This window comes from Argopecten irradians, chromosome 3, assembly GCF_041381155.1.
Source record: "Argopecten irradians isolate NY chromosome 3, Ai_NY, whole genome shotgun sequence".
Taxonomy (NCBI): Eukaryota; Metazoa; Mollusca; class Bivalvia; order Pectinida; family Pectinidae; genus Argopecten; species Argopecten irradians.
In genome coordinates this window covers 9426981-9442848 of record NC_091136.1, presented here as the reverse complement: position 1 = coordinate 9442848, position 15868 = coordinate 9426981, and the positions used below count along the sequence as shown (strand labels likewise).

General features: G+C 34.2%; 1 protein-coding gene across 1 annotated transcript in view; it reads right to left on the bottom strand.

Moving 5' to 3' along the window:
- The window catches only part of LOC138317504 (dynein axonemal heavy chain 8-like), a 91843-nt gene that overhangs the window by 72984 nt on the left and 2991 nt on the right, over positions 1 to 15868 (bottom strand). Inside the window, 18 exon segments of the mRNA XM_069259230.1 lie at positions 1462 to 1606; positions 3013 to 3132; positions 3505 to 3621; positions 3759 to 3839; positions 4126 to 4316; positions 4683 to 4818; positions 6454 to 6573; positions 6948 to 7041; positions 7228 to 7304; positions 7446 to 7643; positions 8316 to 8564; positions 9118 to 9225; positions 10079 to 10192; positions 10626 to 10802; positions 13027 to 13196; positions 13720 to 13915; positions 14369 to 14520; positions 15457 to 15547. Coding sequence (XP_069115331.1) covers positions 1462 to 1606; positions 3013 to 3132; positions 3505 to 3621; positions 3759 to 3839; positions 4126 to 4316; positions 4683 to 4818; positions 6454 to 6573; positions 6948 to 7041; positions 7228 to 7304; positions 7446 to 7643; positions 8316 to 8564; positions 9118 to 9225; positions 10079 to 10192; positions 10626 to 10802; positions 13027 to 13196; positions 13720 to 13915; positions 14369 to 14520; positions 15457 to 15547 — 2536 coding nt within the window.

Here is a 15868-nt window from a genome sequence, read left to right as displayed (position 1 = left end):
TACAGATGTAAAAAAAAATAGAGTGCTCAAAACACTGTCTGTAGACCTGCAGTCTTGCATGTTGATCTGATTTACAAAGCCCATTTTGAATTCACCCATTTTGATAGTCACTGCTATGAAAGACTGAAGTCCATGTCACGAATATTGTATAAGTTCTAGATGTTCCTTGATGTATTAGTCAGCATACCTATTTGTTTTCGAAACAATTGTGTTCACAATTCCTTCTGTGAAAGTAAATAATTTCAAAGAAATCGAGTATTGATAGCGATCCATTCACTAGATATATAATGTAAACACAGCCGGTGATTTCCCATTTTCTACCGAAGTTTCTTAAGCAAACGGCTCTAAAACATCGTGCTTGTTCTCCTTATCATCAGTAGATAAACTGTCAAAACCATTGTTATCTTTCTTCAAATTCGCGCAGTACTTGATCGATTATGATGCTGAAAGCCATGTTGTTTACAACAGCGACGATCACTTCCGGTATTTGGTCAAAGTGAAAGTCGAGATAAGATTACGTTTGTTTCAGCATAATTATTATACAATAAACAGAACACTTGTAATGATAAATAACAATACCATATAAATATTATATTTCAGTCATTTAATATTTCACTATATTGCCGAAACTATCAAATTATCGAATTTATGTCATCAACTCCGGCAAAGTGATCGACTGCGCATGGCACTGTTTGACGACGACTGGTTGATTAGAATTTCGACTTCGTTGAAAACAACGACAGTAAGATCATTCATTTAAACGTAAGAAATGTCACAAGGAATATCTATATATTCAGAATGTCACTACATACCTTATTTTTAATTTGTAAACTCCCCGAAAGATAGGATTTTCTTTGAAATAATAGAGCACCTGTTTTCCCGCATGGCGCTAAAATTACGTCATCTACTTTCACAACTCATGCACAAACCACGATATTTCAACTGCTTCCGCTGAGCTAAAAATATCGTCGTTCTGACTGAAGTGGGGGATTCCTGTTGGTTACGTTACGACAACTACTAAACCATGGCTTGTTAGAATAAAATATTTTGGAAATATTTCTTTGAGATTATAAACTTATGATCAACACAAATGCTATTCATTATTTCAGTCACACATTTTCGTTTTTGATCACAGAAATATGGGGTTTCCCAATTTTTGTCTGGCGGGTATATATACCCGTTCAGCACCCGACCGATGGATTAGATATATACCCGTTCAGCACTACTAGGGTTAAAGACAATCGGAATTGGGCGACAGGCAAAATGCCTATACACGCCCTCTCCTTTCATATTACGGTAGTAGTACATACAATTCAATATATATACATTAAAAATGTCGATTGCTATTTTATCTAATGATGATGAAGTGCATTTTATTCATCAAGAAACACCTTAATTCGCATTTTTGATTTTTTTTAAACCACATTTAGTAAGATAGAAAGAAGGAAATAAAAATCATACTGCCAGCCTCAGCACTTGGTTCCACTTCTACAATGCTTTGTCCCATTTGGGCTCTGTGTAGGAAGATCCGGATGAGCTCAGCAACAGCATCCTCTATTACATGGCTCATCTTGTTGATCTCCTGTCCCATGTCTTTGCAATATCCCTATAAACCAAACAAATAGTCCGCAGATAAATAAATATCAGTAGGTTACACCATATGTTCAATCAAACTAATTTAAATATTGATGAAAACAAGAGATCAAAGAGTGATCTTGGCTGCCACCAAAGAATGATCTATGTCTGACAATGGAAAGAGATATTTTTTCTCTGCTTTTTCAAAATTTGACTACATCCTACATAAATTTGAGACAGATAAATTTGAGACAGATCGATTCAGAACTTTCAACTATCAAAATTCAAGATAGCATCTTGTTGACCATCTTGTACACTGATGGGTTTCAAAATATATCATGCACAACTAGGGCCCTAGGGCAACCTGCATATGAAATTTGAGAAGATCCCTTCAGTACTTTCTAAGAAACAGCGGGAACAAACTTCAATATCAAAATTCAAAATGGCGGCCTGTCTGCCATCTTGTTCTCTGATCAGTCCAAAAATGCATAATGCACAACTAGGGCCCTTGGGAACCTGCATGTGAAATTTAATTGATCCCTTCAGTACTTTCTGATAAAAAGCAGTAACAAGAATTGTTAAACCGATGACGATGACAGTGATGTACTCGCCGCGCAACTTGCACAATACTATTGCATACTGGGTTACAATATAATGCTAAACGCGAGTTGATTGGTTGGTGGGCGTGGCTTATATAGTGTGATATGTGTGACCTTTGTGTGATAGATCTATCCTAAACTCATCGGGTATTACCGTACTCATAAGAACTAGATCTATCCTGAACTCATCGGATATTACCGTATCCAAAAGAACTGCAGGATGTGTCCATACTTTCTATTAGGCCTACCAGCAGTTTTTACAACAGACGTTTCTTCAAAGAAATCTCAGGCATTGAATGCGATAACGCGGTTTTCAAGAGCTGCTGTCCGTGTTTCAGCCGGGATAGACTGGATAACTTTTTGCGTCATCGCTAGCATAATTCACGGTAGGGAATGTGCGTCACAAACGTTAGCTAACCTGTTAGGCTACTTCGAGAACAACGTAATGGCTGCCGTGAGGCCCGACTCGCGGTAAGTTTACCTCTGTTTGTTTCTTTATCAATCAACTTCTTAAATACCAAAGTACTTTTAATTCACTACGGATTTGATTTATTCTATAAAACTTAAGACTTCGTTGGTAATTTTGCTTGGGTTCCGATAAACAGGTAGCTGGGTTAAATGTCCCGCGTGCAGTCACATTCTTTATAATCTTGTGACAACCTCCTCTCATACGTAACATCAGTTGTTTTTTTTACTAATCTCATGAAAAAAAATAATCCTTTAGTTTATAATGAAGATCAAGTAATTCACTACGAAGTTTACCGTCCGTCAGTACCCCGTTAGCACTAATTACAAATTATTCAAAATATTTCATATTTGTCTATTAAATTTCACAAACCTCCATCTTTTTCAGAAACTGGCTAACAGTCCAGGGTAAACGCTCGGGAAGGTCACAAAGTAAGGTCTCACTGATCTCTTTAAGCATGCTGTCAATTCTTGTTACTTTGATATCATTCACCTAGAACAAAAATAATCATGCATTCACATTAAGCTGATAACTAATGAAAATGTGTCTTTAATCAAGTACAATAAGCAATCCTAATTTGGCTCTTACGAATGTTTCAAGTTAAATGATATAACTTTAGGAAACCATGCTGTTAGTGTATAACATAAAATCTTGCCACATACTTCCATGCGACATCGATATTCAAAGAAATCACTTTTTTTTTTATTGTTGAACACAACAGAAAGTTGGTTATCAGATTTGATGGGTTGCCAGGTTTTTTATTTATATTGAGATATCAGGAGTATATATGTCTTTAATCATGATGGTGTTGCAACACTATAAAACATACCATATACAAAATATGTTTGTGTGGATATGCCATACCTGTTTCACAACTATTCCCAGGTCGTTCAAAGCATTTGACACAATTTCAAAGTAGATTGGCAGACTGAGAGATGTCCATGTATGATTGACAAGGCCAGGTCGTATAGCTAAATCCACCTGATCAAAAAGTTTAAATCATTGTCATTACAAAACAGGTTCTCGTTGCTAAATATCTTTCATAAATGTTCATTTTTATGATTTCAAGATAACTGACCTTGATAACACTCAAGGGAGATAATTTGATTATCACTCACCTTCTTGAGTGAAGGCCTCAGCAGATTGAAAAATATGGGTGGAATATCTGCTCTCAAGCTATTGTTTTCATCAAGCAGCAGCTACAAACAACATGAAAATAAGTCAAATAACAAAAGGCATGATACACTTACACAGATTTATCACATGGTTATTATCAGGTTTATAAAATATCATAAAATATAGTTTCGCACTATACACAAATTTTACATAACAATAAATTGATATAGATCAATTCAGAAAGCATCTGATAACCATACTAAAATCTTTATGAATAGTTTCTCAGGATATTTTTTTGTTTGTTATGTTAATGTACATCCATATTTATTTCTTTTATCAAAAATACTAGCAACATTTCCACAGGAGTACCTGGAGTTTGTTGTTGTGCGCCTTGAGGGTGTCCCTAGAGTGAACTAGAACAGTGGCCGCCTCAGGGATTTCCAAGTCTAGCTTCATCATATACTCTGCCTCCTTTATCACCTCAAATATGTAGGGGTCAAAGTTCACTAGCAGCAATCCTTGTTTTGTAGGATGCCTTACAAGCACAGGGGCTTGCAGAACTGAAATTCAAGAATTTTGTACTATTTTTACTTGAATGACCTTTTTCTGACACACATTAAATGCAAAATGCCCTTTTTCAGAAACAGCATCACCTAATGATAAGGCAGCAAGATTAGCTTTCAAATAAAAAAAAAATCTATTCTGTAGGTACATTTGACATAATGAATTTCAAATCTATCCCATTCTTAACAAAACATACTTATATTTGTTCATAATAGAAACAGTTCATTTGAAAATATGAACATTATGACACATATATACACTTAAATTTGCTTAAATGTGTCTAGAAAAATGTATGAAAAATAGTTATCAATAGGTTCAATAACTATATTTTCTAATTTTTCTTTATTAAAAATAATACTCACAATTGGTAGCCACTGTAACAGACTTTTTCCAGGCATCATGATAGAGCATTTCATATTCCAGAAGTACTCGCATCATCCGGTTGTAGTTTCGAATTATGCGCTTGGCATCTTCTGTCTTCAGACAACTTGCTCTCATCTTTTTTTTTTTTTTTAGATATATTTAAACATGAATTAATAAAATATTTAAAAACAAACTTCAAACAACAATCAAAAAGAGGCTCATTAAAAACTAGATTTGTAAGACTAATACCATCCCCCGCTTCTTTATATTAGAACATGGCAACCAAATATTCCTCAATTGTTTTCATGTAAACAGTTATTGAAGCATGTGATGTGTCAAATTATATACATCCATATGTTACAACAACATTGACCAATTTTGATCCAAAAAGTATAATGTTATGGCCACTTTACAAAACCTGTGTATAGTGACATGGTTAACATTGCAGGGGTCCGGAAAAGCACTCATCCCCTCGTCAGGGATGGTGTTTTTACTGCTCATATATTACATGTAAATGCTAATGATAAACAAATATGTTAAAATTTGAAGCAAAATCTTCCATTTTCTGTGAAAACGCCTACATCACATACGATGATGACAGCCATGCTTATCATTTGGCCCATGAATGAAACCAGAGTATTTCTAAATAGTTATCCGGGTTACTATTACGAGTCTGTAACAACAAAATGCCGTCAAAAATGAAAGCGCTGCCGATAAAGTTATAACAACAAAGTGAAAGAAGGTAATGACATACATTTTGGGTACTGACAGTTTGTTAATTTGATGTTAAACCCTGTTCAAGATAAAAAATGATGATAAAAATAACAACATGACGAAATCCAACCAGTAAGACCGACAGGATATACTGGTTTACACGTGACACACGAGGTAAAAAAAGAAAAAGTTACTCAGAAAGTCTTCATCAGAACTGGGCATCAGGGTTTCAAGATTAAAAATAAATTAATAAATGAACAGATATTCTTGTAGTAAAAACAAAAAATAAATTATGCCGCCTTGGATTTTGTATGGATTAGTAGTAGGCCTGTGACAAACTGTTAAAGAATTTTCCTGATTTGTCTAGCAGCACAAATGAAAAGAATAGAACAAAGTTGTGTAACAAATTGAATAAGAGAGACATTAGGAATACGTACATCTAATAATTTATTAACTGAAATTCAAGTAATTCCTGTAAAAGAAAATGCAGTAACTGCAGAAATTCATTTTAAATACTTGACTTTTTGGCAAGTAAATTAATGATTTGGACAAGTAGATTTTTCTTGTCCCTAGCCCTGTGCCCAGTGGTTTCAAAACTTTTTCCAGACCCCTGCACGGAAACGAAAAATTCAGCAAAAAAATAGTTTAGGAGATGTCCAGGCAAATTTTTTTACATGGAAAAACAGTAGAAAGACAGACAGATAGACAGACAAGCTGTTTCCAATATTCACCCCCATCCTAACTTAGTTGTATGTTGCATGATCTTTTCAAATTACTAGCCCAGTGAATGTTCCTTTTTAGGTCTCCAATTATTTTATGCATAAGACCGTCATATATCTATGTGAAATAAATCGTGTATAGCTGTGACTTTCGTCTTTTATATGATACAGTTTGGAGATTTTTTAGAGATTTGATTTTAAGCGTTAAGTTTTGGTAGTCAAAATTTAATACAGGAAATTTGACAGTTATATATGTCCATAAGGTCTTTGCGGACCTGAAACTGAAATTGTCCATTCCCACCAAAATGTATAGTTTTGTATGTCTCACAGTACTAACTGCAAAGATGTCCATTGGGTCCTGTATGCGTTTTGACAGCTGTCTAGCCCAGGTAATCTTGCCTGATACTGGAGGCATGTTTCTTGGGATGGGTGGGTCCTCTTTGTACTTCATATATAGCTATATATTAAATAAAAATGTATTCAAAATAATGTTTATTGCATGATGAGGAAGATACAATATTCAATTTAATGTTATCAATAAGAAGCTTTCATGATCATAAAATTTTGCAACATCTCTTAATATCTATACAAAAGTATTATCAACCAATGTGTTACCACACAGCATTGCCCTTACCTCAATACTGGAATCCAGTACCCTGATTACACATTAAAATGTTTTGGGTCAATGCTAAATCACTCAAATTTTCAGAATCTCATAGCTCTTTCCCAACAATATCATTATAAAAGACAGCTAAAAATCAATAAACAAGTCTCAAAATGTGTTTATTCTCACATGCATAAATTCCATCATTAGGAGAGGAAACCACAAACCTTTCTGATTTCTTCAATTTCTCCTCCATACTGCACCATAATAGTTGCATATTTCTCCTCTATCTTCAATCTTGGAAGGTTGAGAGTCTCAAACCTACAAGACATCAAGAAATACCGTAAATATATTTGAACCTGCTTGTGTGCAAGGTTTTAGCAGTTGTCAAATGCTGCTAGATATAATGTTGAATTCCAGTCAAACATCTATAATACCTAAGACAGGTGAACAGGTTAATCAGTATAAATATAAGTATGACCAACTATTACAAAAATCATTCATTACCTTGACAGGAGAGTAAGAGCTTGGGTAGCAGAGGTCATCTTGGAGAATGACCCTTCCATGAAAATTTGAATTCCAGACTGAAAGCAGAATCACCAGAAAAAAAACCTTAAATCTAAACAATCAAACGGACACTAAAAATAGTATGAAAACAAAACTTTACATTCCAAAGCGATTACAAATCTCATTCTACCCTCTTTTTATTAAAGACAAGCATATACCTCCAGGTCTCCAAGTTGTCTTTTGAAGTCATCAAAATCATTGTCAAAGTCCAATTTTCGATGATCAAGGATGTCGTATGGCTTTTTCTTCAAGCTTGAAAAAATCTGTAGAAATCTTGACGAGTAGGACTCAATACCCTCAATCTTGGACTCAGACAGAGCTGAAAAAGCTTGGATAGAGTTCAGCAAGGTGATGATCTACAAAACAAATTCAGGTATAAGTGTTAGTGTATTTTTATTATCAATTAACAACAAAATGAGCTTAAAAGTTGAATATAAAGAACAAATGTATAGCTTTGTTCCATCCTTAATGATAGCAAAATCAATACAAGAATTCAGTGAAAATCAACTCCATTTCGCATATCAATATAACATCACATGTAATTTTGTTATCTGTGTCTTTTATCATAAGAATATTACTAATTTCCTTGGACAAAGGCAGACAGAAGTGTTGTCTACCCTCCATTTTGTTTGTTTATCGGAATACCTCCGAGAGGTCTATCAACCAATTAGCAACTGTCATTTATTGGTGAGGTATAATAATATATTTGAACTATTTTCTGTTTCTGATGAATCATTAACCTATCATGCAATATTCAATAGGGCAAATGTAAACTTGTGTTACTTTGTGTGATCAAAGCACTTATGACCATTAGTGCCCATAGACATTACATACTGCTACTGCTGCTTTCTCTCACATTGCATGAAAGATGTCTTGTGGGGAAAAAAACAAAGATTATCACAAAAATATTGCATGGGAGTTGTTAAATTGATTTTTTTAGCTACAAATTTATCCTCATAGCTTCTCAACAATTTTCATCTGACAAGCTCTAAATACAAAATAGCTTAAAGTTTAAATATAACTCTAACCTTGTCCAAACGTTTGCAAAAAGTTTCAAACTTTCCAAAAATGTACATCTCTGAAAATTCAAATGGCTTCTCGCCAGGTGTTGCTTCAATTTTTTTCTTGGTGCGTTGGAAGATCGCCTGGTAGTTCCTGTAGAGGGAGACACAGTTCTGAAGTTTCTCTATAAGTGGTTGTCGGGGCTGATCCCAAATCCGATTTACACCCTCATCTGTGATGTAGTTCTTGCAGGCTGTCACCATCTGGTTTGTCACCTATATAGAATTTATTGTTCGGATAAACACATCAAGACTTTTTTTCTTTAATTTGTTTAATTCAATGGGCAGAGAAATCAATTTGTTTATATGCATTATTTTCTATTACATAAAATAACCAAATAATTGAGATTTCAAACAAGCACTCATGTAGGATTTATTATCATAGCACTGGGCAACTTGCATCTTGTGACTATTGTACTCTGTACTCAAACTTTCTGGTACTAAGGTAAACTTATTAGTACTCATCACACCTTAACTCAGATACTAGTATCTGCAGTGGGTATTGCAATGTACAGCATTTGTTCCTTGCATATTTGTATCTATCTCTTTGCCCCTACTTAAAATGTGAATATAATTATATCATAGTAGATCCAATAAAGTATGATTTCAGTAAAACATTTTCTGATATGAGACAATGTGATTAGCAAATGGAAGCCCTTTTATTATAAAAGGAGGGTAAAGCTACCTTATGAAAGTAATGAAATGACTAAGAATCTCACATTATGTTTGAAATTTACTGCAAAAGGAGACGATAATGTTCTTAAAATACCTTTATGAAAAGAGAAGTCATCCTCTCAGATGTGTTATAGTAGCGAGAGATGCTGTGGATCATTCGAATAGCATTGACTAGTCCAGGCAGGGAGTCAGTCATGGATACCTGTTAACAAAGGTATATTTCAAATGCACTGATAATAGACTAGGTGTATATTGTAAGGATATGTTAAAATCTTTGATTGCAGAAAATAACAACAAGTAAAATTCTTTGTGTCACTTATGCAGATGCACTTCAAGATAACAGAAAGAGAACAAATGTTCTGTCTCATTTTAAAATGCATCTATATAATATTGCCTCTAGAATGCTACAACAAAACTTATCTTTCATATTTACTATTCCAGTATTTAGATACATTTATTTAAAGTGAACAGTCGGGCAAGGATGACTAAAGTTGGTGAAATGGTGTGAATGTATCCAGTATTATTTCTTATGAAATAGAAAAATAAAATCCCTCGTCAAAATCTGTCTGCGTACGAAAAAATTAATTTAAAGTATGGGAATTCTAAAACGTCCTCCCGACTCACTAACGTCTGTGGTTACATTTCCACGCAGCCTCGATTTCAATGCTTTCAACTTTTCTTTACTTTAATGGTCAGAACTGCGAAACTAAGCAGAACTTGACCGTCCTATTAATATGTGAGAACTTTTGGAAGGCCAATGAACGCATTTAGACTGGTTTTCTTTGCCCGACTATTCACTTTAAGTATCTACAACATTTAAAACATAATAATAAAAATTATGTAGGTATTTTCTATCTGTGTTAGCGTTCCTCTTCTTACATTTCATTTTCTATTTTCTAAAAAATATGCTTTAATTAGGAAAGTTACTACTTTGTAAAACATGAAGGCATGGGATCAGATAAATGTTTCTTTTTCAAAAGTAATTTGACAACTTGTTAAAATTAGTTAATCCAATCTCTTCAGTTTATGTTTGAAGTAGTTCTGCAGAAACATACCGGATCACATCTATAAAGTGGCTCACAGTACTTCTCCAGTGTATACAGAAACTTAACATTGTCTTTGGCTTCATTTGCACTGTCAGTTATCTTTTTGTCCAACTCTTTCCATTTCTACAAAGAGACGTCATCAAAAAAATTTCAGTATTTCTAAAAAGGTAATTTTTCTGGCTGATATCTTCAGCGCAATAAATGTAAAACTTTTTTTTTTTTACAAACTAATCACGGACATAATCAAAAGTCACAAGACTTTTGATGTAAAAAGGAAATTAAAATACAGATTAGTATTAGAAATAATTCTATTAACTACCTTAGTTTGAAATTACCATATTGATTAAAATCTGTTCAGAGTTTAAGTCATAATAGAAATTTTTAACCAGTTGACCTAAAACCTTTACTTTTTAAAGAAAATGTTGTATTTAAAAAAAAAAACAAAAACAAAAAAACAATCAGTTTTATTCAGGACCTATTTAATATACAACTACCAAAATATTTGTATGATGCTGAAGATATTGGATAAAACACTATAAAATTAAATACAGTGTACCTTTAGAACTTTGGACCTTGCAATGTTGATGATGTTGATGACCATTCGACACTTGTTACTCTTGATCTGTTCCAAAAGTGCATTAAACCTTGCCATTAGCTGTCTCCAGTGGTCCAGCTCAGCCAGGGGGCCAGTGTCGTCAGCCTCCTTTCTCATCTGATCACTTTCTGCCAATATCTGTTAATACACATAACAGTAGCTTAAAGAAACTATTATCACAGCATTGTTGTATTTGACTATATTGCTGTATTGTTCAACAGTCCATCATCAAAGTGCCCTAAGTCTTTTTCTGAAGGAAAGCTTCTTCAGTTGAATAGCCATGAGTTCCAATTAAGGTTGATGGACAAAACATCCATGCAGTAACTTAAATCTTGTCTATAGACAACAGTAACAGATTATAACATTAACATACATTGAGACAGGTAACATGAAGTCACGGGTCTATCATACCTGTTCAATCTGTTTAGCATTAACATACATTGAGACAGGTAACATGAAGTCACAGGTCTTTCATACCTGTTCAATCTGTTTAGCACTAACATACATTGTGACAGGTAACATGAAGTCACAGGTCTATCATACTTGTTCAATCTGTTTAGCATTAACATACATTGAGACAGGTAACTTGAAGTCACGGGTCTATCATACCTGTTCAATCTGTTTAGCATTAACATACATTGTGACAGGTAACATGAAGTCACAGGTCTATCATACCTGTTCAATCTGTTTGGCATTAACATACATTGTGACAGGTAACATGAAGTCACGGGTCTATCATACCTGTTCAATCTGTTTAGCATTAACATACATTGAGACAGGTAACATGAAGTCACAGGTCTATCATACCTGTTCAATCTGTTTAGCATTAACATACATTGAGACAGGTAACATGAAGTCACAGGTCTATCATACCTGTTCAATCTGTTTAGCATTAACATACATTGAGACAGGTAACATGAAGTCACAGGTCTATCATACCTGTTCAATCTGTTTAGCATTAACATACATTGAGACAGGTAACATGAAGTCACAGGTCTTTCATACCTGTTCAATCTGTTTAGCATTAACATACATTGAGACAGGTAACATGAAGTCACAGGTCTATCATACCTGTTCAATCTGTTTAGCATTAACATACATTGAGACAGGTAACATGAAGTCACAGGTCTATCATACCTGTTCAATCTGTTTAGCATTAACATACATTGAGACAGGTAACATGAAGTCACAGGTCTATCATACCTGTTCAATCTGTTTAGCATTAACATACATTGAGACAGGTAACATGAAGTCACAGGTTATCATACCTGTTCAATGTTCACATTGAGACAGTACTGAAGTCACAGGTCTATCATACCTGTTCAATCTGTTTAGCATTAACATACATTGAGACAGGTAACATGAAGTCACAGGTCTATCATACCTGTTCAATCTGTTTAGCATTAACATACATTGAGACAGGTAACATGAAGTCACAGGTCTATCATACCTGTTCAATCTGTTTAGCATTAACATACATTGAGACAGGGTAACATGAAGTCACAGGTCTATCATACCTGTTCAATCTGTTTAGCATTAACATACATTGAGACAGGTAACATGAAGTCACAGGTCTATCATACCTGTTTCAATCTGTTAGCATTAACTACATTGAGACAGGTAACTTAAGTCACAGGTTATCATACTTGTTCAATCTGTTTAGCATTAACATACATTGAGACAGGTAACATGAAGTCACAGGTCTATCATACTGTTCAATCTGTTTAGCATTAACATACATTGAGACAGGTAACATGAAGTCACGGTCTATCATACTGTTCAATCTGTTAGCATTAACATACATTGAGACAGGTAACATGAGTCACAGTCTATCATACTTTCAATCTGTTTAGCATTAACATACATTGAGACAGGTAACATGAAGTCACAGTCTATCATACTGTTCAATCTGTTTAGCATTAACATACATTTAGACAGGTAACATGAAGTCACAGGTCTATCATACTTGTTCAATCTGTTTAGCATTAACATACATTGAGACAGGTAACATGAAGTCACAGGTCTATCATACCTGTTCAATCTGTTTAGCATTAACATACATTTAGACAGGTAACATGAAGTCACAGGTCTATCATACTTGTTCAATCTGTTTAGCATTAACATACACTGAGACAGGTAACATGAAGTCACAGGTCTATCGTACCTGTTAAATCTGTTTAGCATTAACATACATTGAGACAGGTAACATGAAGTCACAGGTCTATCATACTTGTTCAATCTGTTTAGCATTAACATACATTGAGACAGGTAACATGAAGTCACGGGTCTATCATACCTGTTCAATCTGTTTAGCATTAACATACATTGAGACAGGTAACATGAAGTCACGGGTCTATCATACCTGTTCAATCTGTTTACACCATGCCATAGCCAGCTCCTCCATGTCACTGACCACCTCCGGATTAGCCGCCACATCAATACAGTGATTGATAGTCGAAATCTCGGACAGGTTGATCTTGTCACTGGTACACTTAACTAAGTGTACTCCCTCACCAGCATTTGCCTGGGCACCTACACCATCACAAAAAATGGATTAAATTCAAACAAGAACGAGAAAATACTAAAAACAAATATTTTTTCTGCTCTAGAATTTGACATTTCAGTTTGCTATTTTTAATGATGTCATAATTCATGAAATGTCACATAACCATTGTGATGTTACAACAAAGCTTTCTTAACCAGGTGCTTGTGAAATAAACATGCATCATGCACTAGACCAGCCCATCTAACAGCATAAGATATAGTGCACCACAGTGCAAGACAGTCTATGGGACTAATTCATACCTGATAATGTTTGTGTGGTTCTAGTATCTCCAGTGGTGATGGAATGTAACTCTGTGTAATCTTCCTGTTGAAATGACATTAGTGTGAGATACCATCTTTTAGCTACATTCCATCACCAATAGGAACAATAGTCCAACACAAACCAGGTATCATGTGGTACGTGAATGATTCCCATTAAAATATGTTCCTATAAACATATGCATTGGTACAAATGTGACAAGATTTTAACCAGTTCAGACAGGAAACCTACTTCTAAGGTATTGTAAAAAGTTATCAAAATTGTCAAGGAAAAGCTTCTTTGATTTCCTTCCTTGAGGTGTGGTCAGTAGGTCTCCCCAGTTCTCTAGATGTTTCAGAGATGGCTGAAAGATACTTGACATGACATTCTCAAAAGCAGACAACACTCCTGGCTCTTGTGACATGTCTAGCACTCCAAATGTTACCTCCTGGAAGTAAGATATCAAGCAGATGTTGCAGTTTTCATCATAAAAGAAAACTTTTTATTTTGAAAAATTCTAATTAATGTCTTGAATAGAAATATATATGAAAGAAGTTAATGATTAGCTTCCATACATTATTGACAAGTTTGTTTTACTCTTCTTAGATATCATTATTGTGCTGACTACAGCTTAATGGGACACATCTTGTTCATGTAACTGGTTTTGCTTTCAAAGACACCTGAAAGCAGTTTAACACACAATATGCAGAAATTTAAATGCATACATATTTTAATAAGCAAATCTTGAGAATAGTGAAACACCATGGATCTACTATGCAAGAAAAGACCTAGATAAATATTTATAATACAGACTATCAGTTGAATTACTTGCAAAATTTTCTTTCTCGTTAAGTAAAACTTGTTATGATTTTAAAATCAGAATTTGGAAGCCATTATTTACCTCACTAATATTATTCTGGGTGAGAACCAAATCTGTCTTTGTGCGCAGAAAGTACACACATTGGCCATGAAGGGCATTTCCTGTTCCACTTGTAACTAAAATCCGAGGAACCACTGTGCCTTTGGGAGTTCCCTGGATAATCCGGCCACACTCTGGAATATTTAAAAAAAAAAAAAAGTTTTTTACCTTTTTGGATTTACTCCTTCTAATTTAAAGAGACAATTCAGTCTAAGAGTACATTAAATGGAAGTTAGATTAGTTGGTTTTACTGAGTTATACCAGAAAAGCCCACTGTAGTGAAATGTATGTGAAATGTTCAAACTCGCTTGCTGTCCACCATTACACATTGTGGTTGGACGTCTTGTATGCCGAACCATGGCCCTTGCCAGTGTAAAATAGAAATTTTTGTCTAGAACTACTCACCTCGCTTTTACAGTAGTGTTTTAACATTAATATGTGCATGTTTTTGTCTAAATATAATTTCACCAACTCCTCTGTGGTTATGTATTGCATTTGTTTAACATAAGTGACTTTGGCTTGGGTATGGATACAGCTTACATGTTATACTTGCTTAATCATATTGATCAACGGATTGGAATTTCAACTTTATCAATCAAAATACTTAACTATGTCTTAGAATTTGTCAGTATTTCTTGTTATATGTTTTATAAGGAATGTAGAACAAAACATTTATGTCATATTTTGCTTTGTGGTTATGTAACAGAATTAGCCTCGCTGAACTGTCCCTTTAACTCAGTAACTAAACACATGGAGACATAATTTTGTTCTTAATATATTCAATTTCAATGTTTCTTCCAACAATAAAGTGATACATACCTGAAAATAGTTTTAAGATATATTTAATCCTTTAATATTTAATATAGTTCAATTGAAATAAACATGACATTTTATAAGACACATCTATATACCACTGGCTATAACCATATAAATTTCGAATCAATTGGCTTACACTCTTTCAATTTGAGAAAATCTTCGGAAACATTTGCAGTCTGACAAACAAGCTTCAGAGATGCAGTGCACTGATTAAGCTTTGATATCATTGTTTTAATCATTTAAAAACTCTAAACCTTCTAAGCCTGGTGTTGCTCCATCTTGATAATAAAATTTCAAACTTCTACATCCACCCTTCTGCAGGAAGTTTTCAAATACTTGGAGGTTCTGAAATGCAAACAAGCATAGTTGGTGTCAGCAGTACTGGTGTTTGCCTTGTATGTAATTTTTAATTTTATCCAATTAAATTTGAATGGAAGTAAATTGTATTCCAAAATCTGTAAATTAATAACATTACAATGATAATTGTGCCATTGATAGGTGCCAAGTAGATTGGCCACCAGTCTCTAGAATATTGACACACAAAAAAACCACTAAAATTTAGCTTGATTATTTTTCTCTCCACACGTTGATTCTAGTTTCAATTAAACTAGGGTATAGATAATCTAGTGAAAACTCTGCTGAGAAAGTCTTTTCAAACTAGGATAT